Source organism: Aulonocara stuartgranti, assembly GCF_965226115.1.
Source record: "Aulonocara stuartgranti genome assembly, chromosome: 13".
Taxonomy (NCBI): Eukaryota; Metazoa; Chordata; class Actinopteri; order Cichliformes; family Cichlidae; genus Aulonocara; species Aulonocara stuartgranti.
The window spans coordinates 15,082,862-15,108,395 of record NC_138949.1 but is presented as its reverse complement, the minus strand read 5'-3'; the positions used below and the strand labels follow the sequence as shown (position 1 = coordinate 15,108,395).

The following is a 25,534-nucleotide window of genomic DNA, read 5'->3' as shown; positions in this document are numbered from 1 at the left end:
ACCCTCAACATCAAACAACCACCTGTGAGCAAAAAGTTTGCGACTGTGGAAAGAAGAAAACTCCGTCAGAACCAAGTTCAAGCAGGGGGAACCATATGCTGCGACAGGTTGGGGGTGATGGGAGGAAGACGGGATAAAAGACATAGTGTGGAAGAGAGCCAGAAATGAATAACTAAAGATTAAATGCAGAGAGGTGTGTAAGCACACAGAGAGCAGCCTAGGCCTATTGCACTAAGGGAGAATTTAGGGTCACCTGATCCAGCCCTAACTATATGCTTTATCAAAAAAGAAAGTTTTAAGTCTAATCTTAAAAGTAGAGATGGTGTCTGTTTTACAAATCCAAATTAGGAGCTGTTTCCACAGAAAAGGAGCCTGAAAGTAAGCCTGCTCTATTGGGGTGATACAGTACTATGAGGTCTTTAAGATAAGCTAGGGACTGATTATTCAACATCCCGTATGTGAGGAGAAGGAACTGAAATTTGATTCTAAGAAAAGCCAGGGTGGAAGAAAAATGCTGTCTCTTTCTAATCTCTGTCAGTACCCTTGCTGCAGAATTTTGGATCAACTGAAGGCTTTTCTCAGGGGGTTTTAAGGACACCCTGATAACAATGAAGTAATAAATGCATCGACTATTTTTCAGCATCACTCTAAGACAGGATGTTTCTAATTTTAGATAATATTGTGTGAATGTAGTCGTACATATTTATTTAACATACACACTGAAGGACAAAAATGGTCAAAAATGACTCCAGAATTCCTCACAGCGTTACTGGGGGCCAAGGTAATGCCATCAAGAATAAGTATCTGGTTCAACCCAGTAACATGACAAAACGTGTAATTAACACGCCAGTCCACCGTGTCCATTTCACGCTTTGGCTAGGCAAAGCGTGAAATGGACACACATGCAGAAGTTGCATTACCAGCAGGGGGAGACGCTCCCCCGTGAATATTTTCATGTTTGCTTGGAATAAAATATCTCCCTCGGCTGTCACTGCACGTGACGGCAACTTACTGCAACGTCGGCATGCGTTCATGTGTGAAATGGAGATGGTGGACTATCTGTTACTATCCGTGATATCATGCTCAATTATCTAAGGTGAGGACATCCCAAAAAGAACGCTGGTTTGAGCGGGGAGTCAAGGAGGCCATTTATGTGACCAATGGTCATGACAATTTGCAGTCAGCCCATTATTAGTCAGTTGTGCTAGAGTCAATGATTATGCAAATGTACTGTTTATAAAGTTGGGGAAACCTCAACTGACACTGTGGAAGTCACTTGGATGAGTGACGAAATAGCTAGCTACGTCCACATGAGCAGAATGAACCTTTTTTTGGATTGGGTTGTCTGGTTAGACATTTCTAAACACTTAAACTTACACAACACTTACACCTAAAGCTGTTTGTCTTAAATTATCTTACATTATCTGCTAAAATGAGAAGCAATTGGAAATAAATTGTTCAAGCACTTGATTTAGAGCCTGGAGCGTTTCCCAGGTGTCACAGGGCGAGAGTTGGGGTACACCCTTGACGACGTACCAGTACACCACAAGGAGACAAACATTGGAGGAAGCTGGAGTTCCTGGACAGGGTCCATGCATTAACAGGGACAACATACAAACTCCACACTTTCATACTGTAAGTCGCTTATATATACTGTGATGACTGACATTACAACGTAACCAATTACAAACGATCATGCATAAAGGCTGAAATAATCATACAGGAAGTTATAAAGCTGGGTTCACATCTACTTCTTTAAATTGAATTTTCAAATATACCGCATTACCCAAATGGAAATATTTTAACAGAATTCCAAATACATATAAGAGATTTGATTTAAAAAGCAACATCTTCCAGTTTTTGAAACAATTCTGGTTTAGCATGTGGACAAAATATTACTTTACCGCTAAGTGGTTCACTGGTGAGCTGGTGGGTATTAAGTGATTAACTGCATTTCGTTGCCCTGTACCTGTGCATGTGCAATGACAATAAAGTTGAATTCTATTCTATTCTATTCTATTAACAAGATGATATATAATAGTATTAGACAAAGATACAATCGAAGGGAATTACTATTACACAAGACAAATACATGCATATACATCAAGGGTAGTTTTTTTTCACATGAACAGTCGAATCGCCTCACCTTGTTCTGTGTGATGCAATGGATGGCTCTGCTGTGGGCATCAGGCACCTCTGAGGCAACTGTGCCTTTGTTCATGTCAAATACTTGAATAGACCGATCTGACCCACACACCAAAACAATGTCTGAAACAGCTTGTTAAGTAATGTTTTAACATTTTTCTCAGAGGACCAGCACCTCAAACAAAAATAACATATATTTAATCAACTATTTTCTATCATTTACAACCTTGGTAGCTTTTTAGGGCCGTGTGATGTATTCAGTCAAAAACTGAATACAATGGTTTGCCTTCCTGTAGACACCTTAATTCATTCCATGCTGTTTTATGTAAGTAGACAGAAATGAAAAGAAGGCCTTGTAGGCCTTATTATGGTGTACACGGACACTCCTACTAAAGAACAGTGTTAAAATCTCATGAGATATTGTAACAGTTTTAAAAATCCAAAATATTTCATACACACTTTGACCTAAGAAGGCTGCCATTATTTTATATGACCAATCAATTTTATGATTTAAACCTGTTGCATCCCACAGCTATCATTACAAAGTCGCTATTTCTGACAGACTGGTCAGTTTCCACAAGAACTTAACATTACTCTGTCTATGCAACTGATCCATTTCACTAAGAAAAAGAGCTCACAAATGCTGTTGGTTATACGTGACAATTTTCACTTATGAGTCTAAATGCTCTCAGATAGCAAATGAAACTTCAGTTTTCTGTTCTCTTACCCTTCCCAATTCAAGTGCATAATCCTTGCTAAAGTGGCCACTTCGGGACAAATAGCAGTGGCTACCATTCATCTGCAATGAGTGTTGGCTGTCAGTTCACGGTTTACCTCAGCTGTCAATATGTGTCCATGTCTATTTACTATGGAGGAAGCAGTAAAACTCTGTGAAAAGAGTCTGATAAGAGGATATCCTGACCTTTTCTGTTAATAAATGCTGCTGTTAGTGAAACTTTCTTAAAAATAGATCAAACACTTTTAGACACTAAGTGAATAAACTCTTACACGAATGTAAGCAAACTGTTCAGAGGGAAAGTGTGATTTTTAGGACACTCAAGTCTAATGTTTGCTGGCATAATGCTGTAACAACCAGCTGTTATTGTTGTTTAGCCGGCTTGTCAGCTGTGCTGAGACGGGAAGGTCGCATGTCTTATCTGCTGACAATAACTAATTGCACAAATACTGGGAATAAAAAAAGCACGTTTATGCATCTTTGCATGTGTTAGATCCCTGACTTCGGTTCAAGAGATAAGGTGAGGTGAGGAGGAAGAGGATGAGGTGAAAATGAGGGAGAAGAGAGAACAATGGTGGAGAAGAAGGAAGACATAATTAGAAAGAGACAATGCAAATGCACATGTACAAATGTGAAATGGTCGTATGTAGTTTGAAAAAACCTACTGTATCTTACTTTTTTCGTATTATTAATAGACTGATTCTAAGTTTATGAGAAGGAATACATATAGTGTAAGCCATACTTTATCAATGCAAATTTATGAGTACAATATTTTTTTGCTTTTTTTAAATTAACTAAAATAAATAAACTAAACATTTTGATTGAATTCCAATTATATGTATATCTGCATATTTACATATGTCATCACCCTATATGCATATTCTTTTTGTTCTGTACATGGTAGGGCAAAGTGAACTAAAGTGGAGCAGAACTGCTCCTGAGAGGACCTCTTATTAGTGGATTTATTGGAAAATAAATGCATTGTAAACCCTCAAATTCCTCACATTCCTAAATAAACTACAGAAAACCTCATTCATTCACAGGTAGAATCCACAATGGAAGCCCTGGGGCAACATCTAAAGACACCATAGACAAACTGCTGTGGATGACATGGGAAATGTCTGTGTATGTGCAGTCTGAACTGAAACACCTCTGCTGTACGAACAGTAACAACAGGAAGAAGGATACGGGAGAAAAAATCATTGATCGCAGACAAGGCAGTGATGTCTGTTGCTGATGTTGTCGCAAAGCATCCAGCCAATTTGCTGACACTCCGTTGATGATATCTAAGGAGAAAAAAGCTTGAATTTGTCTCACTTTCTTCACAATACATCCATGTGTATACAGCTTCATGACAAAAAAGATTATATAGGAATTCAGCTGAAGACCAATGAAGAAAATACATACATAAACCAATAGTTTACATAGCATTTATAAGGTTCACATGGTAAACTGTTGTGTATCTATTTACATGTATGAATCACTTGCAATTACCTTTTTATGTCATCGCGTGTGATGTCCAGGTTATACAGGTACAGGTACAGAGAGGGTCCGGATGCCAGAAGTACAAATTTGTCGAGATAATAAAACTGAGCACCTCTAATGGGTTTGGAGAACATTTTGTCACCCTAGCAGAGACAAAAATCAGCCTTAATAGTATTTTTTTTATTTAATTATTAAAACATTTGCAAGACTTCAGTTTTACTTCAGTTTTTACTTCAGTCTTACTTATACTTACTTATACTAGTATACCAGACCACATCTCATCAACACAAACTTAACAAACTTTTTCTCACAACTGCAACTCTCAGAAGCCGTTTGTGATCCTGGCTCACCCAGACATAGCCCTTGTCCCTGAAACGACTTGTATTCATTGCCAAGCTGTTTCACAAAAATACCAAGCAGTCAAAGGCTGTAGACCCAGCCAAACTGTCTAACTGAGTGAAACAAAGCAGGGATGATAAGCATCAGATATGGGGAGACCTTGGAGCTTAAGGACAGACCCTTGTTTTTACTTGGCATGACAAAGCAACTGAGTGTCCCATTAAATATGATACCCAGTGAGGTAAGGAGGGTCTGCATATGATCAGAGTTTTGGATGCTCCAACTTCAGTTGAGGCTTCGATAGCAAAAGTGCTATCACTGCGCCAAGAAACACATTATTTCATAATTGCATTAATTTGGCTTTCTGTGTTGGCCTCCTTGTTTTTAAATTCCATTAGTTTTCTAATTAGCAGTGGAAACATTGAATTGAGCAAGTTCTGTACAAACATGTCCAAGATACAATCTGATCATTACACAGAAATTGTCCTATTATAAAGGTGTGCTATGACTGAATTTTATGAACCACAGATGGAAATGGAAAAAGTTTGAACATTTTACCTAACCATTAACACATCGGAATGACAGAAGGAGATCTGTAGGGGACTAAAATCCTTCCAACAATCACACTGATCTTTGAAAACACAAGACAAATGTGTGGAGCTATCTATTAGTTATCTGTAGTCATTTTATTGAACTTCTACATCTATTTTAATTTTTTTTAGACCTTCGGAGAGAGGACATTTTTGCAATATGAGGTCACTCTGGCTGGTCTTTATTACACTGGTTTTTATGGTTAGAACTTGGACTTCCAAGGAATGAGGGAAATTTCATAAAGGCTTAAAGTAGGCCATGTAGCTGTGATGGGAGATTAAGGTGACAGGGAGTGAAAGCAAGAAAAAAAAAAAATAAGACACTGGTATAAGTGTATGCACATTCACTGGGGATTTACCATGATAATGGCAGGCTCTGAGTTACAGTGAGTCCAGATTTGGAGTGACAGGTCTTCTGACGCACTCAGCCACCACCGTCTGCTAAGGCTCCAGCTCAAACTGCTTATTGGCTTGTCATGCCCTAGATAAAAGAAGGCACGACTTTAGTAACCTGGTAATACAGAGTGTGGCTACAACATCTACTTTTATGGTACTGCTAAGAGAGCCAGGCAGACAGAAGAGAATATGCTTGTGGTGACCTACGTGTCACCTCAGCTTCTCTCCTTTTATCTCTGCTGCCCCCTTCTGGAGACCTGTGATCCAGCTGCACTTCAGCCATCGAGTGATGCCTGACATGCAGGGGTATTCTTTCTTTCTCTGTCAGTGTTAATTTTACTGCCCGGGACCACTCGTCTCAGAAATGCTTTAATCTTTCACACTGTATATAATAGCGACATATGCTTAGTTTAAACCTAAAAGGTCTCAGGAGAGAATGTGAGCCTTTCAACAATTATTGCTCTGGAACATAAGCAAACCACACTATTCTGGTAACAGAGAGCTCAGTGTTTAGTTTTTGACAGTGATAGCTTAGTGAGTTAACTAGAATTTTCTTTAAAACTCTCATGTCAAGCCATGCATCCATTTCAGAGTAGGTTCAGGTTATTCAGAAGAGCCCAAATGAGTTATCCAAGCCAAGAGCAGACTTATAATTATTAACATACTTCTTATCTCTGTGAGGTGCCAACTCTTAAACCTTAGCATCATTTGAATCAGTTAAGAAGTTGTATGTCGAACATAAAAAAAACCCCTCTTTTGATGAGAAACACAAAAATATCAAACAAAAGTACAGGTACTCATCTCTGCATCGCACACCTATGTAGACAGCTGGAGCGCCAGTAAGGCAGGACTTGTACAGTAACAGTGTGCTGTCTCCAAGACCACACAGGATTTGTTTTCCATCACCTTGGGAGAGACAAGGAAACACGGGATTGTTTTATTAGGATTTTTCAGTCCGCAGCTGATTTATTACAGCCAAAAATAGTAAAGCAGCCTTTAAGACACAACTGTGAAATGTTGTGTTTGAAAGAGGAACATTCATCTTGAGAAAACAGCAACAGTGAAACTGTTTCTAATATACTGCCAGCTATTTTTCATAAATTATTGTTACCTTACTTCACCCTTACAGCACAGGATGGACAATACTCCATGCAGTCGACAGTTATTAGATCTACTAACGGTTCGACATTGGCAGGTGTTTCTAATACAATCCCAAATCTGACTTATAGCCTCAACCTTTAGCATTTCAACTGTTTAAATAATAGTTAAAAACACATAATAATAATAGACAAAAAGACAAAATTACTCATATTAACCTACCTGAATACTGAAGACATGAGACATGCTTCTTCACGCTCACATCAGCACACGGGATAGCCGGTGCCACACCGTCTGCTGGGTAATCTTTAAGGAGGGAACCTCTAAATGGCAAAAGTATGTTCACTATTCACATTTTATTAACACTGTCTTTTAAATGAAATTAGCTTAGGTCGCTTACGTATTTCCATCAGCCTTTTTCCTAGAGGAAGAATTTTTTTGAACATTTGTTTTGGGTGAAAACATGATCCTCCTGAAAAGAAGATAAACTAAATTTAAAAAAAAAAAACATATACAAACAACCAAATAAAATATATATACATATAGCAACTATATTTTACCTAACAAAAAGGAAATATGAGATTAAAAAATAATTAAGCGAATAAGTGCTTTAAACTTTGGACAGACCAATAAACTGTAATCTGATTATCTATATGGCAAAAAGTTATTCTGTGATCATACCTCGGGGCACTAGTATATCCAGATGACTTCACTTTACAGTGGAAAACCAGAGGCTGGTCCTTTACACCTCCTTCATTGAAAGATAAGATGCTCATTAGGACACCAGCGAAGAAGTGTGTATTATAACGAGTACATATGTCTGCATTTCTAAAACACGAATCAATAGATGGTGCAGTGGCAGGATGAGGTAAGATTCTTTAATATTGCTAAAATGACAATATATCTACCAGTATCGTGAAGCAGTTTCATATTTTAAAAGGAGGATTCAAGATTTCTGGGTGACCACTCCATGCTGTAAGCATTAAGTGTATCCATAAAGCCATGAAGGGTGATGGTTCACTATGAGCTCACTTTTTCCACAGCCATTAAAATTTGTAAGCACTTCCAAAAACTGTTCTTCTGTCAAACAAAGGGGAAGTAGGAAAAGGTCATATAGTCTCCAGGGCCAGGCGTATATATACGTACACACTCTCTGGTCACGTTAGGTACACCTTGCTGATACTGGACCTAACCCTCTTTTGCCTTCAGAGCTGCCTTAATTTGTGACTATATAGATTCAACAAGGTTATGGAAAACTTCTTTAGAGATTTTGGTTCATGCTGACATGACAGTATCACACAGTTGCTGCAGATTTTTGCACTGCACATCAATAAAGCAAATCTCCCATCCCACCACATCCCAGAGGTGCTCTATTCGATTGAGATCTGTTGGCTGTGGAGTTGATTTGAGTACAGTGAACTCCAAGCTTATCCTGCTGGAAGCATCCATCCAATGTGCAAACTGTAGCATTTAAATGATGCTCAGTTGGTACAAAGGTGCCCAAAGTGTGCCAGTGATGATAGGATGGAAACTTCTGACCATAACTGTATGTTTAAACATGTTTAAGTGTACAAAACCTGAATTGCATAATTCACCTGGTATCACAACAGTTATGTAGTATTTAAATGTTAGGTAAAGCATTAGTCCTTTTAAGTTCTGTGAGACTGGTGGCTTACATGCAAAACCACCTTCCACTTCTCCAATGTGTTGTGAGACGGCATACTAAGTAGCTTTTGCTGCTCCAGAACAGATTACATGTTGAAAAGTAAGCATTTTAGGCCAATTAAATGGAGACGCAATCACTTGGCGTTGCTTAATGGCCCTATTGATCTCCTGCTGCTATATAATGGTGCTTTAGTTTTACGGGGCAGTAAAAATCCCATAATTTACGCTGACTTTACAGTAGACAGTTATTTGAAGCAAAGTGAGAGTTTCAGACAAATTTCCAAGGAAAGTCATATGTGCGTAAAATCACAGCAGTTTGCTGTGCGCTTGTTTTACGGCATTCATTATGAATTAGCCTAATGACAAAAATTATTCAAAGATGTTTCTTAATATTCAAATCCTTTAGTCTGGTTCAGCACATCAGGATGTTCATTGTCTGATGGAACAGCTACAACACCCCAAAACTTTCTGCTCACAAAGTGAGACAGCTGTATGCTCTCCTCAGGTGTTTACCTGTTTACCTCCTGAGTTACTAAATAGGACATTATTCAAATATTCAAACACTGAGGTCAGCATATGTGTATGTAAGGAATCCCTATGATCCAGGTTTCAGGCTGTAAACACTCAGAATCTAATAGTTGTTCCACGCTCGTCTCTGTTTATCCCTAATATGGTCATTTGTAGCACAGATCTCTGGATCTGAGCACAGAAGCCCACCCACCAACCTGTTGTTAATGAAGGGAAGCCAAATAAAAACAAAATTACATAAAGGGAGCCAAAATGGCTTGCTACAGATAAAGGCTATTCTAGCTGAACTTAAAAAAAGCACATACAAGAGCCCCTTTGAAACATCCGATACTCTTTTGTTTGTTTATTTGTTTTATAAGAATTAGCCAACCAAGTCATGTTCTCAATCAGTCAACCTCATTTTACATTAGCTGTGTCACAGCTGTACTGACCTGTGATGAGAAGAGCAGACAGTAGCAGACAGCAATGTGAGTAGAACTAAAAGTATCAGAGGCACCTTAGTAAGCTGTCACAGAACTACATTACAAACATGAAGCTAAAGTAAGGCCACAGTGTGTGGTCTGTATCAAGGTAACTGTTCTTTTGTATTTATACCTTGTAAAACTACATGCCCACATATTTAGGTATAGACCAAGGTGACGTTGAGAACCTCAGTTTCTCTATCTCTCTTTAATCTGGTTTCACAGCATTTTTTTTTTCTCTGCCATCCAAGATTTTACATCTTCAAAACAGTGGAGGCAATTAATATAGCTTGGATCACAATGTTTTATGGGGAAATACAACTCATACAGTGGGTCCAATCATTTTCAGTTCATTATTTGCACTATTTTCTGTTCATTCTGTGAGAGAAGATCCTGTAGATCACTGCAGTTTAGTGGGAATTTTAGGGTCCAATGGCTTCTAGTGCTTCAAGGAGGGAACTCTATTGTGCTCCATGTCATCTGCCTTTCTTTGTTTCTTTATTTCATTTTATTCTTAATAATTTGTGACACCTCAGGTCAAACAGTAAAGCTGTCTATTCTCCCTGACAGAGAAATCTAAATGAATCAGATTCACATCTGCAGTATTTTCATACTGATCTGATCACTCTATGGAAAATGTGTGTTGTGCATTGCTCGCAATTTATTCAGTCCTTCTGTTTTACTAGTTCCCTGAAATCCTTTCTATAAAATGACTTAATTCAAGCAACAGCACTCAGGGGTTATAGTACACATCATGCAAAAAGTAACAGCAGCTGATTATAATCATCTCAAAAAGCCAGGAGTCTTCAGTGCATGTGTAAGAAACCTTCAGTGGTCTTGCACACATGCAATGGAAGAACAATTCTATTTCCAAGGATCTTGGAGGTTTATTGCATAATTTGTATACAATTGTGTAGATAACTTTACGAATACAGAATGCATGGAGAGCAGCATGCTGGGTTAGTGTGTAAACGTTTGTGGTTTTTGGTCTGACAGTGCAGCCGCACGGCACTTCTAGACTCTTCAGTACACCCCCTGCACAGTCTGGCACTGGCAAATTCCTCAACTCCAGCTGTGAGGAGACAGCTAATACTGCCTCTCAGCACTACCTCTCTGTATGATGTATGTATGTAAATGTCAGTATTTAGTAGGTCGCTCCAGGAAAACAGTTCTAAGTCGCCAGATCCCAATCATAAACTTTATCTGTGATCCTAATGGTCCACCAGAGAAACACAAACAGGCTCACTTTACCTATGAATCCACAACAGGAAGAAGCAGCCAGTCAAAAAAAATGGGTTAATGTAAAAGAAACCATCAGTCTGCATGTGCTGCTCTAACTGAAGTACCTGTTTATGAAAACAGACAGTCGTATAAAACCCCAACAAAATGAGGGGAAGGAATCTTTAAATTGTGAATGTTTGCAGATAATGAAGACGTTCTCAGTAACTCCTGAAATTGCCCAGCAGACTTTTATTAACCCAATAGTAAAATTTAAGAGGAACAAATCCCCCGAGATTGCATCAGGAAAGACCTGTTAAATAAAATCAACTAAAAAATTGACAAATCAAATATGCGGTGCTACCTGCTGTGGCAAGCCCTTGTGAATAAGGGAGCTGTTGAAAGTGGCTTTTATATGTGGTCAAGCAAAAAACAAAAAACAGATAATGAGCCAGTCATGAAATAAACCACAAAAAGGGTCACATTTTTAAAGCTCAAAGTCTTCAGATAGTAGTAGCTTTCTTTTTATTCTGTGTGTATGAGTATAAGTGAGAGGTGAGTGTTCGGGGATGCTGACCTTTCTTTTTAGGATGGCTGGGCTCCTTCCTCTTTAGCTCAGTATTGAGGGGAGAATTGGGCAGCGGAGGAGAACTGAAAACAAGAGAGGGGTGAAATGGAGGGGAGGGCTGGGGGAGTTACTGGAAATGGAGGAGCACAGCATTTTCCACTCTTATGGATTATTAGCCCCTCTGATTTCCAATGCCATGATATTGTTGACTCATGAAAAACCAGATGGCATGAATGTTTGTAATAGAGGAAGTTAATATGGAAATGTCAGAGTCAGAGGGCATTAGAGGCAGGAGGCCAACTTTAAAAAACAGCCCACAATCATATATAAGCTCAAATGACCAGACTAACAAAACTGTATAAAGGCATTGTTTTTGCAAGTTGTAACTATCCCAAATGATTATGCTTTGGCTCACAAATAGCAAATTTGTTAAAGCAGACAAAAAGCACATTACGTTGATGAAATTAGTCCTTATTGGTGCTGCTGGACTTTGCTAGGTAATCATTTATGGAGTTACGGGTAATGGCTGAATGAATGTTCCTTCTTTCTCAGAGGACAATTTAAAACGTTTGGCATTTAAAAAGTAATCTTATTGTGACTGTTAGCTTACGTATGCAAATTTAAAAGTTTAGAATCGTATAAAGTGCAATCACTCACTAGCCAGAGCAGTTTTGTGCTTATTTCAAATAGTTAAAAAATACTTATTTTGTCTGTCGTTTGTAGACTTTTTTTTAATCTTTTTTTATTTTATTTTTCACAAAACAAGTAGCTGAAATGCTTGCTATTATACTACCCATAAAAAATAAAAAGCAAAACAAAGTTTTAGACCTCAAGTAGCTACACTACAAGGCCACAGTGTCCCTCATCAAGTTCTATTAAACTTGAATTTTGGTTTTGATCAGTAAGATGAAGTGAGTAGGAAAAAAAGGTTTTGTCACTGTTGATCATTAAAATATTGTATTGCTACGTAATATTTTTCAGTTAACTCCAGCTTTACCTTGGGAACACTGAAAATCCTTTGCCACAAGCCAAGGGCCTTCCTAGGTCATATAGACGCACCTCCAACATGACCACACATGGGGTAAACAAAGAGCTCACTAACATCAGCATCTGTGTGGGAAATAAATTCAATCAATTAAAATTTTAATAAAATAAAAAACACTATTCTTGTAGTAATAATATATACATAAACATGTGTTTTAAGCTGTTAGACTGAGAGAACATTAAATAATTGCTACTGTTTTACATAAAAGTTAGCCATTGGTGAACCATAAACTTGGTTATTTAGCAGAAGTTTTAAGAAAAGAACAGAGCAAAGCTGTTTAGGGATCGGTTTTAATGCTGCAGCCATTTTCAAAAATATTGTATGTTTACATACCAGATATAGTGCCAGACATGGGGAGAGGTGGTGGGTGCATTTACACTCCAACAATCATAAAAGTTAATTTGTTAATATTCTCCTGCTGAGAATACGTGTAACTGTTTACATTTATTTCCTACAGAGTTTATTATATTTGGCAATTATCCAAAAGCCTATGGAAATCTACTTTTTTCTATGATGTTGTTCTGGCCTGTCTACAAATAGACTGCTGCACTTTATTTTAATTTCTACTTAGAACCTTCAAAAGTTCAGTGACTGCATGTTACATGGTTGTGACACCAATGAAATCAGTTTGCAGACAAACACACATTAAAAACATTATATCGCACTATCCTAACTAGTAAATCCTATCTCTTTATACTAAAAACAATACCAGCAACACTGTATTAATGATAGAAGTCAAGCTGAAAAGGCAATTTTAATGGAAATACTCACAGAGTTATCACACCCTGGAGAGATGGTCCATGAGCCAGCCATGGTGATGCTCAGCTTAGGGTAATCTACAAGAACAAAAATCATATTCATCATCATGTGCTATCACATTCAAAAAAGAAATGACCAGTGGAATCTCTCAGGGGAAACCACATGTTTTATTGGAGGCATACCAGAGTTTCTTAAAGAAAGACAGAAAGATGGGAGAAGGCATGTCCCCAGCAGCCTACCTTTGAAATATAGCGCTGTTACCAGTTCAGACGTAGCCAGATCAACCACATACAGACCATCAGAGCTTCCAATACAAAACCAGCTGTTGTCACTGCAGGGCCCCCAAACAGAAACATATGGAAAAACCATGTTAAGGGGTTTTCTCGCAAAAAGAATTTTTCATTTGGGGTCAGACAAACGACACAAAAGATCAACATATTGATGTGATGAAGTGGCAAGACATGTACACCATAAAAGTATAGGCCTTGATTCAAGTTACCTTTGACTTCATGCAGTCTAAACTATATACATTCAGCACACTGGAAACTAATACCACAGAGAAGAAAGGAGCTAATAATAATGGATTGGATTTATATAGCGCTTTTCAAGGCACCCAAAGCGCTTTACAATACCACTATTCATTCACTCTCACATTCACACACTGGTGGAGGCAGCTACAGTTGTAGCCACAGCTGCCCTGGGGCAGACTGACAGAAGCGAGGCTGCCATATCGCGCCATTGGCCCCTCTGGCCAACACCAGTAGGCAAGTAGGGTAAAGTGTCTTGCCCAAGGACACAACGACCAAGGACAGAGAGCCCAGGGATCGAACCGGCGACCTTCCGGTTACAGATGCGATTCCCAACCCCCTGAGCCACAGTCGCTCTGCTCTTTTATCCACTTCCTGCTCTGGGCTGCATGTTGAGGTTTTGAGTTTGTGGGCAATTTATGTTTGGAAGGTTTTACATTTTTGTGCATCATTATTTTCATACTACTATGTGGAATCTTACTTGAGCAAAGCCCGTGAGCTACTTTAGTTTGGCACATCAAGCTGCACTGTGAGAAACATACATAACATGCTTTAGTTCCCTAGTGTCCCAATTTATTTATATATTTAAGCTTTGCTTTTCACTCTGACACGTCAGCATCACTGCTCCTTCAACCCCTCCACCAACACAACATCCACAAGTCTCCAGAGCAAGATTTATTTATCAGTACCCAAATTTATAGAAACATACTCGCAGGGAATGATGAGCTGGAAGTCCAGATGCCAAACTCTGTTGTGCCAAACTGTACTGCTGTAGTAAATCAATTATTTCAAATGTGTGCTGTCTGAATAGTGTCTAAACACTGATGCTAACAGTGACTAGAAATGATTACTTTGTCTTATACAATGAATATGTGGCTTGCAAAGAAACTTCAACGACTTCAAATGATCACACACTGACTCTGCTTCCACTTGTTCTGTATTTCACTCTAACAGTAAAGTGTGAAGTCAGTAAGTCGCTGAGCTCTGCACTGAGATCACAAGCTTTCCTTACAGCAATTAGGAATCATACAAATCTAGTCATGTCTGCGTGTTTTTCAAGTGCCTGCCTCCTGTCACAGCAACAATATGTTTCAACGGTCTGAAACTTTATGCTTCGAGACAGCAGTTTCCCGCGCCGTGTGAAGTTTCCTTCAGGTTTCCTGTGAGTGTGTGAACACGTGCAGCAATTAGTCCATACGGATGTGGCATGTCATAAGGACTTTTTTTTCCAGGAGCTTGTGACACTGTGTTAATGGCAAAAATGTGCAGCTTTTTTTTTTTTTTTTTTTAATTTGACATATGTGTTTTAAATCATTTTGCTAATATTCTCCTGGATGACATACCATTTGCACTTTGTGGAATAATAAACAAAATAGAGCCCTTGAGAATACATATAGCTGACAGTCGTGCTTTATTAAGATTCCCTGTCAAAAATGAAGAGAACCAGATCTTCCTTGTGCTAAAATCAAACAATATGATCCACTGAGAGGGAGTAAACGAGTAAATGAAAGGCTTAGATCTAGTTTTATCTTGTGACTAATGATTGAAAACTAATTGTAAACTACATCTACAACTCTGTGAACGAATCCATTCATCCACACTGTTTAGTTTATGTAGTTTTACCAGTTTAAAGGAAGTTATAATAAGGGTCAAGGCACCTATTCCAGCTAAGCTGTACTTACTTTTCTTGGTCACCATTGATGTCTGATAGAGGCCTACATAAAGCCATTTTGAGAACAGGTTTTGAAGTCTCCACTTTATCAGCAGACGATTTTAAAACACACCCTGGAAGAAAACATCCAAAAGTAGCATAAAAGTAACTGAGTGAACTTTTCCAACTAGTTTAAAGAACTATCTGTTTCATGTCGCGTCACCTGCTTGATGGCTCACAGTCTCTCGGTGCATTTGATGTCTTTTTTCCATCTTCTCAAGGTCCATTTTGGTCACTAGGTGACACTTGTGGTCGTCACTGAGAGAAAAGCACCACACCTAAAACAGACAGTTGTCTTTCAGCTCGTGGAATTTCAGTGTCTGAGCCTTTTGAGCTGCCGCGTACCTCAGTCACTAACCTGTCCATCAGTTGAACCGGTGATAAGATGCCTGTCCTCTTCCAAGAAGTATGTAGTGAGCAGTGGAGAGGCTAAAGGATTAAGGAAGTTCAATATTTTCAAACCTTCAAATTTTAGAAAATTGAAAACTATGGTTGAATAATCATAACTAATTTACTTTATGCTAATGGAGTGGCTTCTATCACAGGAACCCTGGGTACAGAAGGGAGAAAACCCCAGAAAGAGATACCAATCCTTAACCAACAGCCTAATCTGACATCCCAGTTTTTATAGTCCTGTTTTAAAATAGAGTTATCATTTCTACTGTACAAAGTGAATAAGAGTATTGCAGGCTAAAGGGGCGAAGCTCAAAAGAATGAATGTTTACCGCTTCACCAACATGATTTAAAATATTTACGTCATACCTGAAAGCACAAACGACTGGAAGAAAACAGCTTCAGTTTTTAAATCCCACACCTGACGAGACAAAAGTAAAAAGCTAAAAGTCCAAGTAAGGTGTGCACAATTTGTTTTTCTAAACCATTACACATCACTGTGGCTAAATAAAAAGTGTAAAATTTAAAGTAATACCCTAAAGGTGCGGTCTTCTGATGTGGTGACGAGGATATCGTTATTCCAGGGGCAGAACTCTGCTGATGTTACAGGTCCCAGGTGGCCCGTCAAGGTATGGATAGTTTCTGGTCTCTGATGTGGAAAAAACAACCGTAAAACTTGAGTAAGAACAAGTGGTGATTACTGTCTTGTAGTAAATATTTTTTTAAAAGTCAATGAGGTGACTGTAGCTCAGCAGGCAGAGCAGGTCATCTACTAATCTTAAAATCAGGTTTAATCCCTGGCTGCTCCAGCTTGCATGCAAAATATCCTTGCGCAAGATCTTAACCTCAAGTTGCTCTCTGCATCCATCAGAGTGTAAATGTGTATGAATGTTAGACAGAGCATAGAAAAAAGTGGTTGTATGAATGTGAATGTGAATTGTTGAATGAGGCACATGTTTTAAAAGTGCTGTGAGTGATCAGGTAGAGTAGAAAGTATAAAAACCAGTCCATTTACAACCCTTTAGCTTAAATACATTGACCAAGTGGAAGACGTGCAGCATGATCATCTGGTACCTTTGAGCTGAGAATACATGCAGTTGCTCCCGTGCATGCAGCCACTCGTGCATCAGAGAAACAAAATGAAAGATGAACAACCTCCCCCAGCAAAGTCCCGATAACTGTTCCAGCTGCAACTTTACCTGCAAACCAAAATGTTTGTCTGCTTACATTTAAACTTAACAGGAAAATGATCATTTTCACTACATCACGTGATATGAAGCGTGTGCTAAAGTGGCTCCGCAACATTGCAAAACAGAGCTCTATAATGGGGAAAAATGTGTGTGATTTGGGATGGAGAAACGCTTTACTGCAGAGCACTGCTCACAGCATGCAACAATTCAGGGTCAAACACACAGAACTATGTATCTTTACCCTCCTGTGTTCTCTTCTGGCACAATTCAATATCCCAGACAATGACGTAATCAGCAGAGGCGGAGCAGAGGATAACAGGACTGCTTCTTTTTCCAAAAGTAAGGGCACTGATGTCACCATGGTGACCAGTTAGTATGAGGGGCTATGAAAAAAAAATACTTTAGTAAAGCATGAATGGTCAATGGTCAAGAAGGTCAATGACATAGCAGCTCATGTATCTCACAATCCATTACAATTCACAGCTAATCGCCTGTAAAGTGACAAACATGACCTTGACTCTAGCACAATTTTAAACAAAGATCTATTTAGTAGGTTCCCTACTGTCTGACAAAAACACCAGGCCATTTGTGATTGTGACTAAATGCAACATTAAAATATATAAAAGATGAGTGGATAATGTATAAAAGTTTGTTTGCCTGTCTGTGCATAAAGGTTTCACCGGTTTTGCCATTTTTAAATGTACTATGCTGGAATCCACATAATCTGGCCCAGGGCTAGTAAATGTGTAAGAAAGAGAGGTTAAACAGCCACCTGCTGGCCTTTTTAGGTTAGTGACACTGTTTCTTCCAGATTAGTTCACCTTGAAACAAACTGGCTGGCAAAATGACAATAAAGTCCGTCATGTAAGAGGAAGAGCAATCTGTCCACGCGTGGCTTGTTTCGCGGTCATGGCACGAGTGAATTAAGAAACGAAAAAGAAAGTTGTCTGAATGCAGATGAACTGTTTGTTTAGTTTGCCATGATATGCTAAATCTAACGTGCAAATCTGGTATTTATTGTAAACTTCGCTGCAGCATTTCAGTAGGAATCCATGTCTGTGGGTCAAACATTCAAACAAATACTTTTTAATGACATTTTTGTATATATATGATTTTTTCAGATGTATTAAATTGTTCTGACGCTCTGTAGCCAGAGTGCGGACCATGGTGCAGACACGAACAAATTACTTAAAAACTAACAAACCTTCTGCTGTCCGTCCCTTGTGCTGTAAACGAGCACTTCCTTGCCGTGCTGTGGTATGCTAAAATAAGAGTAACAGCATGTGAGCTGCCGGTGTGACAGGAGTCTGTCACAAGTCAAACTGAGCTTTTCAGTCAGCATCTTTGCCATCTGTCACAGGCTAACACCGTGACACGACCCTCCGCCTGCTGTGTTACGATCGTAACGCTAATTATCTCCTGGAAGAAGTACGTGGAGCGTCATTAGTAACTGTGTGTGCGTACTCATACAGTTCCTGTCGTTATTATTAACTGTCCGTGCTCGTCGACACTTAGAAATGTTGATCGTTGCTATGACACCGAACAAATTTCCGCCACGACAGATCGTCTATGTGGCAGCGCTTCACTCAAGTCGTAATACTAATGCTAAGCACGCAAACACGCACTGTTCTCTCACGTGCTTTAATCACGTTTGTTGTTTTAAAAATGTCTTCACGCAACATTTCGATCATCAAAACTGTACGCTTTGCCCAGTTTATGTAGCTTTTGCATCCAACTCCAGAAGTATTTGGAATTAGGGTTAGAGTGGAGCTTCTACAATAAACCATCCGTACTTGTACTTCACCATTTGACCGCAAGATGGTAGTCCCCGTTAGATTGTGTGCTTCTTTCTGTTTAAAAAAATAGAGAGTGATTTGAGTCACAATCTAACATATATTTATACAACAGAGTTACTTAATTAAATTTAAATATGAAAACTTAGGTGGCATTATTGATTACAAGGTTATTTTGAGCTTGTGTTTATATTGTTAATGTTGCTCATCATCATTAAGCTATAAATAATTTTATATTAAATATTTTTATATTATTGTTAGTTGTAGTATTAGTAGTAGTATGCGCAGGATTTTATTTTATTATAAGTTTTTACAAGGATTTCAAGTTGCTGGGGACCCACAGAAAAAATGATTCCATCAGAGAGAAAAAAAAGATGTTCAAGCTAATTGCATAAAAAAATACAATAAAAACACAGTCCGATTACACCTGTAAATAAGCTCGTTACAAATTCAACTTTGCAAAGAAAGCAAGTTAGCCAATGATAAACTGATAAACAGTGACACTATGCTCAGTGGCATATTCAGTCTGCTTAAGTAAGTTCACTTTAAGCATTTTTAAAGCAAAATAAAAGCATACATAATAATAATAATAATAATAATAATAATAATAATAATAATAATAATAATAATAATAATAATAATATCACTTTTATTAATGCTTTTGTTGGACTTCACATTGCAGCCTTGTGCCTAAAGTGTTCTGTAAAAAGAAAGTTCTTCATGGCGAAACGAAGAACCAATAGAAGACATCAGAGGACAAGAAGTCTTAAGTGGATTTCGAGTCATCCTGTTTGCTAACAGTTTATAAAAATAACTAACGGAAATGGGGGTTGCTGGGAATCGTAGTTCTCCCTTTGAGGTAGCGGATATGACGCATGTGTTGTGCAGCGGGTAGCTGGGTGTCGTCCGCAGTCTCCTTTGCTGTAGTTGGATGAATCAGTCGACGTTGACAGTCAATGGGATATGACAGTGCTTTTGTAGTACGCCGCTAACTTTAGCTAGACCGTTAGCTGGCTGTCAGGTCTTTAGGAGTGCGTTAGCCGAAAGAGAGAATTTCCAGTGCCAAGGCATTTTTGAACAAAGTTGTACAATTCGTCCGCCTTAATATCTTTATAAGATGACGCTGATGATGTTTTCGGCTAAAGGAAGCTAATTTAACTTAAGCTAGATGGCTAGCTACCGTGTCATCAACTTGTGAATGTTATAACTTAGTCACTGTGCGGGCCATAATAACCTTATTCATTGGAGAGTGTAGCTAACTAGCCGTTGTATTAGCCGGGTAGCATTACAGCGTGAAGTGAAAATCGAAACGAAGTTAAAGTAGTGCTAGTGAAGCTAGCTAGTTTTAACCCGTAGAATGAAAAAGACACAGCCTGACACATTGGATTTTATTCCTCAAAAAGACATCGTATACAACAAACTTCTGCCGTACGCGGACAGGCTAGACGCTGAATCCAATGATATTTTGAGTAAGATAAAAGGAAACTTGGGCCGAGCTGTTCAGCTTCGAGAGATATGGCCCGGTGTCCTGTTTTGGACGAGGAAACTTTCCACGTAAGTAACACTAATCTCTAATGTCCTAATGTAACAGTTGTTGCTCACTTGGTAATGTTTGCAACATTGAGCCTATTGAGAAGTAACGCAAACAACATATATTTTACCACTGTAACTCGTAAAGTGTAAAATGCGGTGTGTTTATTATATAATACGCCGAAGTGTTTTGTAGGAACTGTGCGCACACTGATCAGTCAAACCGAAAACTTAGATTTGTTTTGCGTGTTTTACGAAACACGGTCGTTTCCTCACGGCCTGCTGTGCTTAATTACTTATAAAACGCTACACAGCTTTGAATGCCCGGTAGCTACAGTCTGTCGGGCATCTGATTAGGGACGCTACGGGTTTCATAATCAGGCCAGTGTCAAATACACAACCTGACCCAGACAGAGCGGCACAGTAGTGGGTCATTTAATTGCTGTTCTGCAGCTGACATTTTTATTTTGAAGCAGCGAGTCAGATGACGGCTCACCAGATATCGCAAAATTTAAATTTTATGGTTTCCTGTCAAGCTGCCTCAAAGGCGGCCCTTGTGCATAACCACCTTTTGATATGCATTATAATAGTTTCAGATCATGTTTCAGTGGTCCACGTGGCTTTCTGTTGAATGTTTGTGCCAAGCTCTTCAGGTGAGGACATATATGGTCTTGCTTAACTCAGTACAGTGCATAAACATGACATTTAACATTTAACCCCCAGATTTCACCAGCAAAAAAATATTGTCGGTATGGATAGTTGATTACATTATGCTGTTTGATGTTGTTGTACGTGGTTGCAGGCCTGCTTTAATCCATTTCAGTCCCAAAAGCTGGCTCATTGCACTTTTCAGGAGTGACTCACTGCCGGATCAGGCAAACGGAAAGTTGACTGTTATGCTGACCCAGATTCGGTTTACCAGTATTTTTGCACTTAAAGATTGATTAAAAAAACATTTTCATTTTAAATTGTCTACAAGCTTTATTCAAGTGTAGTATTTATTTTAAATATGACTTTTCTTAAATTATATTGATTATATTGATTACCAAGTTCATTACATTCCTGTGTCTTATGCATGTAAACACTTTTGACCTCTTATTATCTGTCCTGAAACTGGAGTCATTTTCCCACATTCTCTTCTCCTTAAGGTACATGAGACTGTATGGGCGCAAATTCAGCAAAGAAGACCATGTACTGTTTATCAAGTTGCTCTACGAGCTAGTGATGATACCCAAACTGGAGATCAGCATGATGCAGGGCCTTGCTCGGCTTCTTATTAACCTCCTCAAGTAAGATTGGTTCCTGTCTGGTTTACTCAACAACTTGTACAGATGTGTTTTTGGTTTCTCCAAGAGTGAAGTTACATTTAAACATGCCGTATGCTCACCAGTGATGATTTGTCTGGTGAAGACTGCATGATCAGGTAGCTTTTGCGTGTTTCTCAATTTCTATACATATGTCATCTTCATCTTAACAGGAAACGAGAACTCCTGTCAAGGGAGGACCTTGAGTTGCCATGGAGACCGCTGTATGAGCTATACGACAGGATTCTTTTCTCAAAGACGGAGCATCTCGGCCTCAACTGGTTTCCCAAGTATGCCTGTGGTTTTAAGTGAAGCCTGCAAATGTTGTTATTAAAAAACAAAGAAATAAAAACAAATGAAAACTGTGCTTAAACTTAGAAATGAGGTATACTTTTTGGTTTAGCTGTTGAGTCAGATTTCACAAATTAGGTGGGATGTTTTTTTTAAAAGCAGCAGAAAATGTGCTTTAGGCAACATTTATTTCACGGTTAGTCTGAACTGCACATATGATAGTCAAATTGCACTGAACAGCTCCTTCACCTCTACATTGTTTTAAAATATGTGATGCAATCATCTTTATTAATCCTTCTTTGTAAAAAAAGCAACTATTTCCTATTCACAACCTCTTTAACACAGCACTTGACCAGCTATGTGGAGATTGGAGGAAGTCTGATTCCCTCCAACTCTCCTGCTATTTGTTAGCCAACTTTTTGTTGCAGTTTTTGTGTGCGCAGCAACGCTGTCTCAGAAAAAGAATGTCCTGAAATGTGCATTATCATATTTATTGTTTTAAAATGACTCATTTCTCATCTTTCTCTAAGTTGGCCAACTCTTCACTCTGCCTGCCAGTGACATTGTCAAATGGAAGGATGTCTTAAAAAGAAAAAAGCTTGCTCCGCGACAAGTCAAATTTTTACTTTTTTCATTTCATAACTTCAGTAGACTGTTTCCCTGGTGTTGACATCCATTTATTTATTTTTCTCAATTCAAATTAAAAGGGATCCCTTGTGATAGTTGCTGTTTAATTCAAATTATGGCCTGGTTATTTTCAAACAGACTCGGTTTGTTATACCTCAGGTGACAAGCTTGTCATGTTTTATACCACGTAATGTTTGTTTTTACCAGGAACTATAGCCGCTATGATTTTTACAGTTTAGCATGACTTTAGAGATTTTACAATGTTGGTCTGTCCTGTGCAAGACGTTCCTTGTGAAGTTCTTAGCAAGCAGTGCGAGGTGCTCTTTTAGGGTGCTATGGGAACATTGCTACTTTGCTAGCAAAATGCTTTCATATTGAGCCAATGTAAGCAAGCTGCTTTGGTTGGTCAGCTAATCCTTGTCCAGCCCATATTAATGCACACAAAAGATAATATGTTGTATAAGTTGCTGCACAAGTAATAGGCACTCTTGTGTGCTGAATGTTTTTTTTTATGCCTTTGTCTCCTTTTACATTCAGTTATCTACGGCCTCGTTCATCCTCTAAACACGTAATGATAAAATTGGTTCAGAGGTGGTAAGGATAAACATTTCTCTTTGTGTTTTTTGTTTTGTTTTGTTTTTACTTTGAATTCATCCTTTGAGACACCATGTTGCATGTGAAAGTAAAAACTGGACACCCCATATGCAGCTTGTGAGAGAAGGAAAAAAAAAATCAGGAGTTAATCAATGTTAACATTTCACCCATATTGGAGACTGTCGCACTGCAGCTAACAAATTTTTGTATCATTCTACTCTTCCCGATAGCAACCATTAGCTCATATTAATAGATGATTCTTTTATTTAACATGTTTTCTTAAATGCTTCTAATCTTTCATGTTATGTTATGATGGCATCAGACTTTGATGACCATATTAAGATGTAGTACAGTTTACAGTATTTATGACACATTGTGAAGCATTCATTATGTTTTATGCTTGACTTTAGTTTCATTAACTCATAAGCTGTCTAGCTTTTTGTTGTTTTTCTTGTTACACATCCCCACTCTAACCTGTTTTGAAGTCCTTGGTTTACTGAGCAGCATTTTCAAGAGTCTAGACGTTTAGGAGCCCAAGTTCTTATAATTTTGTTTTTAAAACTATAAACATTTTTTCTAGTATTTGTAGGTTATATAGCGTGGTCCTTACCACAGAGTGCGCTCACTCACATTTTTCTGCTGTTGGATTTGCATATTTTGGGGTTTTTAGCTGGTGTGTTGTGGGCTTACAGTGTAAACAGTAGATCAGTAGGTTGCAGTTTGGCTTGCACAGCATCACTCATAAATGCGGCTATCGATTAAGAATTAAATCTGTCAGCTACAGCTATCTAAAGACTCGAGTGATGCAAAGACGGATAACAAGCTGTTGAGTGGTATTTTTCAACCAGGCATGGTTTGACTTTGCATGTCAGTAAATAGATGGGATTGTAGAAAGGAGCCTAAGAACTCTGGTTATATCACTCTCTGTCATTCAGTCTTTATGTAAAGGTAATCAAGTCAGGAGTTTTTAATTATTATTTTTTAAACTAGTGGAAAATTCGTAAACGACGCTAATGTATCATATTTGTAACTCTGTTATGTAAGAGTTATGGTGGTGTCAGTTAGAAACAGATTAACATGTACATCTTTATTTTGGCTTGAACCCAGTTAGTAAGCTCAGACAGTACAGGTAACATTTACTCTGCTTGTATTGTCACTATACACCGACCTGTAAACTTTCCTTTTTCACAGCACGTTAGTCAGATGTGTCAAGAAGTTTCTGTGTGCATGCAATTAAACTGAGATTGCACTGATGTGAAAGCTGATTAACTGTAACCAACATCAGTCTTTTACTGACAGCCTAATAAAAAACTTTTCACTCCTTTTTTCATTACAGCTCTGTGGAAAGCGTGTTGAAAACACTTGTGAAAAGCTGCAGACCGTAAGTACACCTTAATATATCAATTCATGAATGTCCTCATTTTACCTTGTCTTTGGATTCAGGAGTTTAATAGTACTGCAGATGTTTGGTTTAATAACTGCGTGTCAGTCAGAGAATCTCTTGTTTATATGCATATTGCGTTTCTTAACCCTTTATTTAAAAGTTGGGCAAAGAAGCTCTATGTTGTGTCATTTTATTATTGCAAAGCTTCAGGTTCACCAAAATAGTACACTTGCAGGTATCTTAGGTGAGCACTAGGATTCGTCCTTAAGTTTGCACTTAGGCAGATAATCCTATTATCTTATCTAATTCTGTCTTGTGTGAGAGTTTCCTCTTAGTGTGAGAAGCGAGAATGATTTGTGGTTTGCTGCTGAGACGCTGTGGATCAGCACTGAGGGAGAGGGAAGGACACTTGGTTTTGTTTTATTAATTTATTTTCCCCCAGGATCACCAGTGAATACAAAATCACAGAGATGGCTAGGTGACCTGAAATAACCTGCAGAGTTTAAATAAACGCAAAACAGACCATGAAAATCCTCTCGGGTCTTTGACCCCTGTGGAACCGTAGGATTTATCCTAATAGCTAAAAATGTGCCAGGTGTATGACTTGTAATCTCCCATCTGTGGGACATTGTGCTCTAACACTGGAATTTCAGTAGCTGCTGCTTGTGTGTACTTGAGTCACTTGTCTGTAATGTGAGCACAAACATGGCAGATGATGTCAACGAATAGATACTCAAATGAAGATAATGGTTCACAGTTGAATGCTTTTGCTCTGAAGCCATATAAAGTCTTATTCGGTACTCTAATGGTATTCTGAATAGTTAGAATAATGAGGAAATAAAATTTATATTGATTTATTTTTCACATGTAAGCATATTGCTCTCATGTAAAGAAAAAAAAATATTGAATGCAGGATTTTTTTTCCCTGGCAGTATTTTTACAACGTGATATTTTCTGTTTTAATGAAGAAAAGTACTTTGTGTGCTTCTACAAATGGCAGTATTGCTACAGAAAACCCCCAGAAAACAAAACAAAGAGTTTGCCTGGATTTCCCAAATTACCAGTTCGGCCCCTGTACTCTTAAATTAGATTTTCTGATCGATAATTCAGAGAATACTTTGACCATTTCAGGCAGAACTTGTGATAAATGGTCACCC

General features: G+C 38.4%; 2 protein-coding genes across 3 annotated transcripts in view; one reads left to right on the top strand and one right to left on the bottom strand.

Moving 5' to 3' along the window:
• Positions 1-18,352, bottom strand: part of wdr27 (WD repeat domain 27) — a 49,953-nt gene extending 31,601 nt beyond the window's left edge. For both annotated transcript variants that reach the window (XR_014280444.1, XM_082556906.1), the window contains exons 1-20: positions 18,059-18,352; positions 17,096-17,237; positions 16,739-16,863; positions 16,200-16,313; positions 16,034-16,085; positions 15,630-15,700; positions 15,435-15,549; positions 15,243-15,345; positions 13,273-13,364; positions 13,046-13,110; positions 12,227-12,339; positions 11,239-11,312; positions 7,471-7,540; positions 7,190-7,261; positions 7,012-7,112; positions 6,508-6,597; positions 5,655-5,776; positions 4,376-4,509; positions 4,070-4,167; positions 2,147-2,268 (exon numbers count right to left, since the gene is read on the bottom strand). Coding sequence is in view for 1 of the 2 variants with exons in the window: in XM_082556906.1 (XP_082413032.1) it covers positions 2,147-2,268; positions 4,070-4,167; positions 4,376-4,509; positions 5,655-5,776; positions 6,508-6,597; positions 7,012-7,112; positions 7,190-7,261; positions 7,471-7,540; positions 11,239-11,312; positions 12,227-12,339; positions 13,046-13,110; positions 13,273-13,364; positions 15,243-15,345; positions 15,435-15,549; positions 15,630-15,700; positions 16,034-16,085; positions 16,200-16,313; positions 16,739-16,863; positions 17,096-17,237; positions 18,059-18,205 (2,022 nt within the window). In the remaining variant the exon portion in view is untranslated. The remainder of the gene's footprint in view (positions 1-2,146; positions 2,269-4,069; positions 4,168-4,375; positions 4,510-5,654; positions 5,777-6,507; positions 6,598-7,011; positions 7,113-7,189; positions 7,262-7,470; positions 7,541-11,238; positions 11,313-12,226; positions 12,340-13,045; positions 13,111-13,272; positions 13,365-15,242; positions 15,346-15,434; positions 15,550-15,629; positions 15,701-16,033; positions 16,086-16,199; positions 16,314-16,738; positions 16,864-17,095; positions 17,238-18,058) is intronic.
• Positions 18,353-19,488: 1,136 nt separating this feature from the next.
• psme4a (proteasome activator subunit 4a) overlaps positions 19,489-25,534 on the top strand; it is a 29,021-nt gene continuing 22,975 nt past the window's right edge. The window contains exons 1-4 of the mRNA XM_082557692.1: positions 19,489-20,201; positions 21,326-21,466; positions 21,655-21,771; positions 24,330-24,374. Of these exons, the coding sequence (XP_082413818.1) occupies positions 20,005-20,201; positions 21,326-21,466; positions 21,655-21,771; positions 24,330-24,374 (500 nt within the window). The 5' untranslated portion in view covers positions 19,489-20,004. The remainder of the gene's footprint in view (positions 20,202-21,325; positions 21,467-21,654; positions 21,772-24,329; positions 24,375-25,534) is intronic.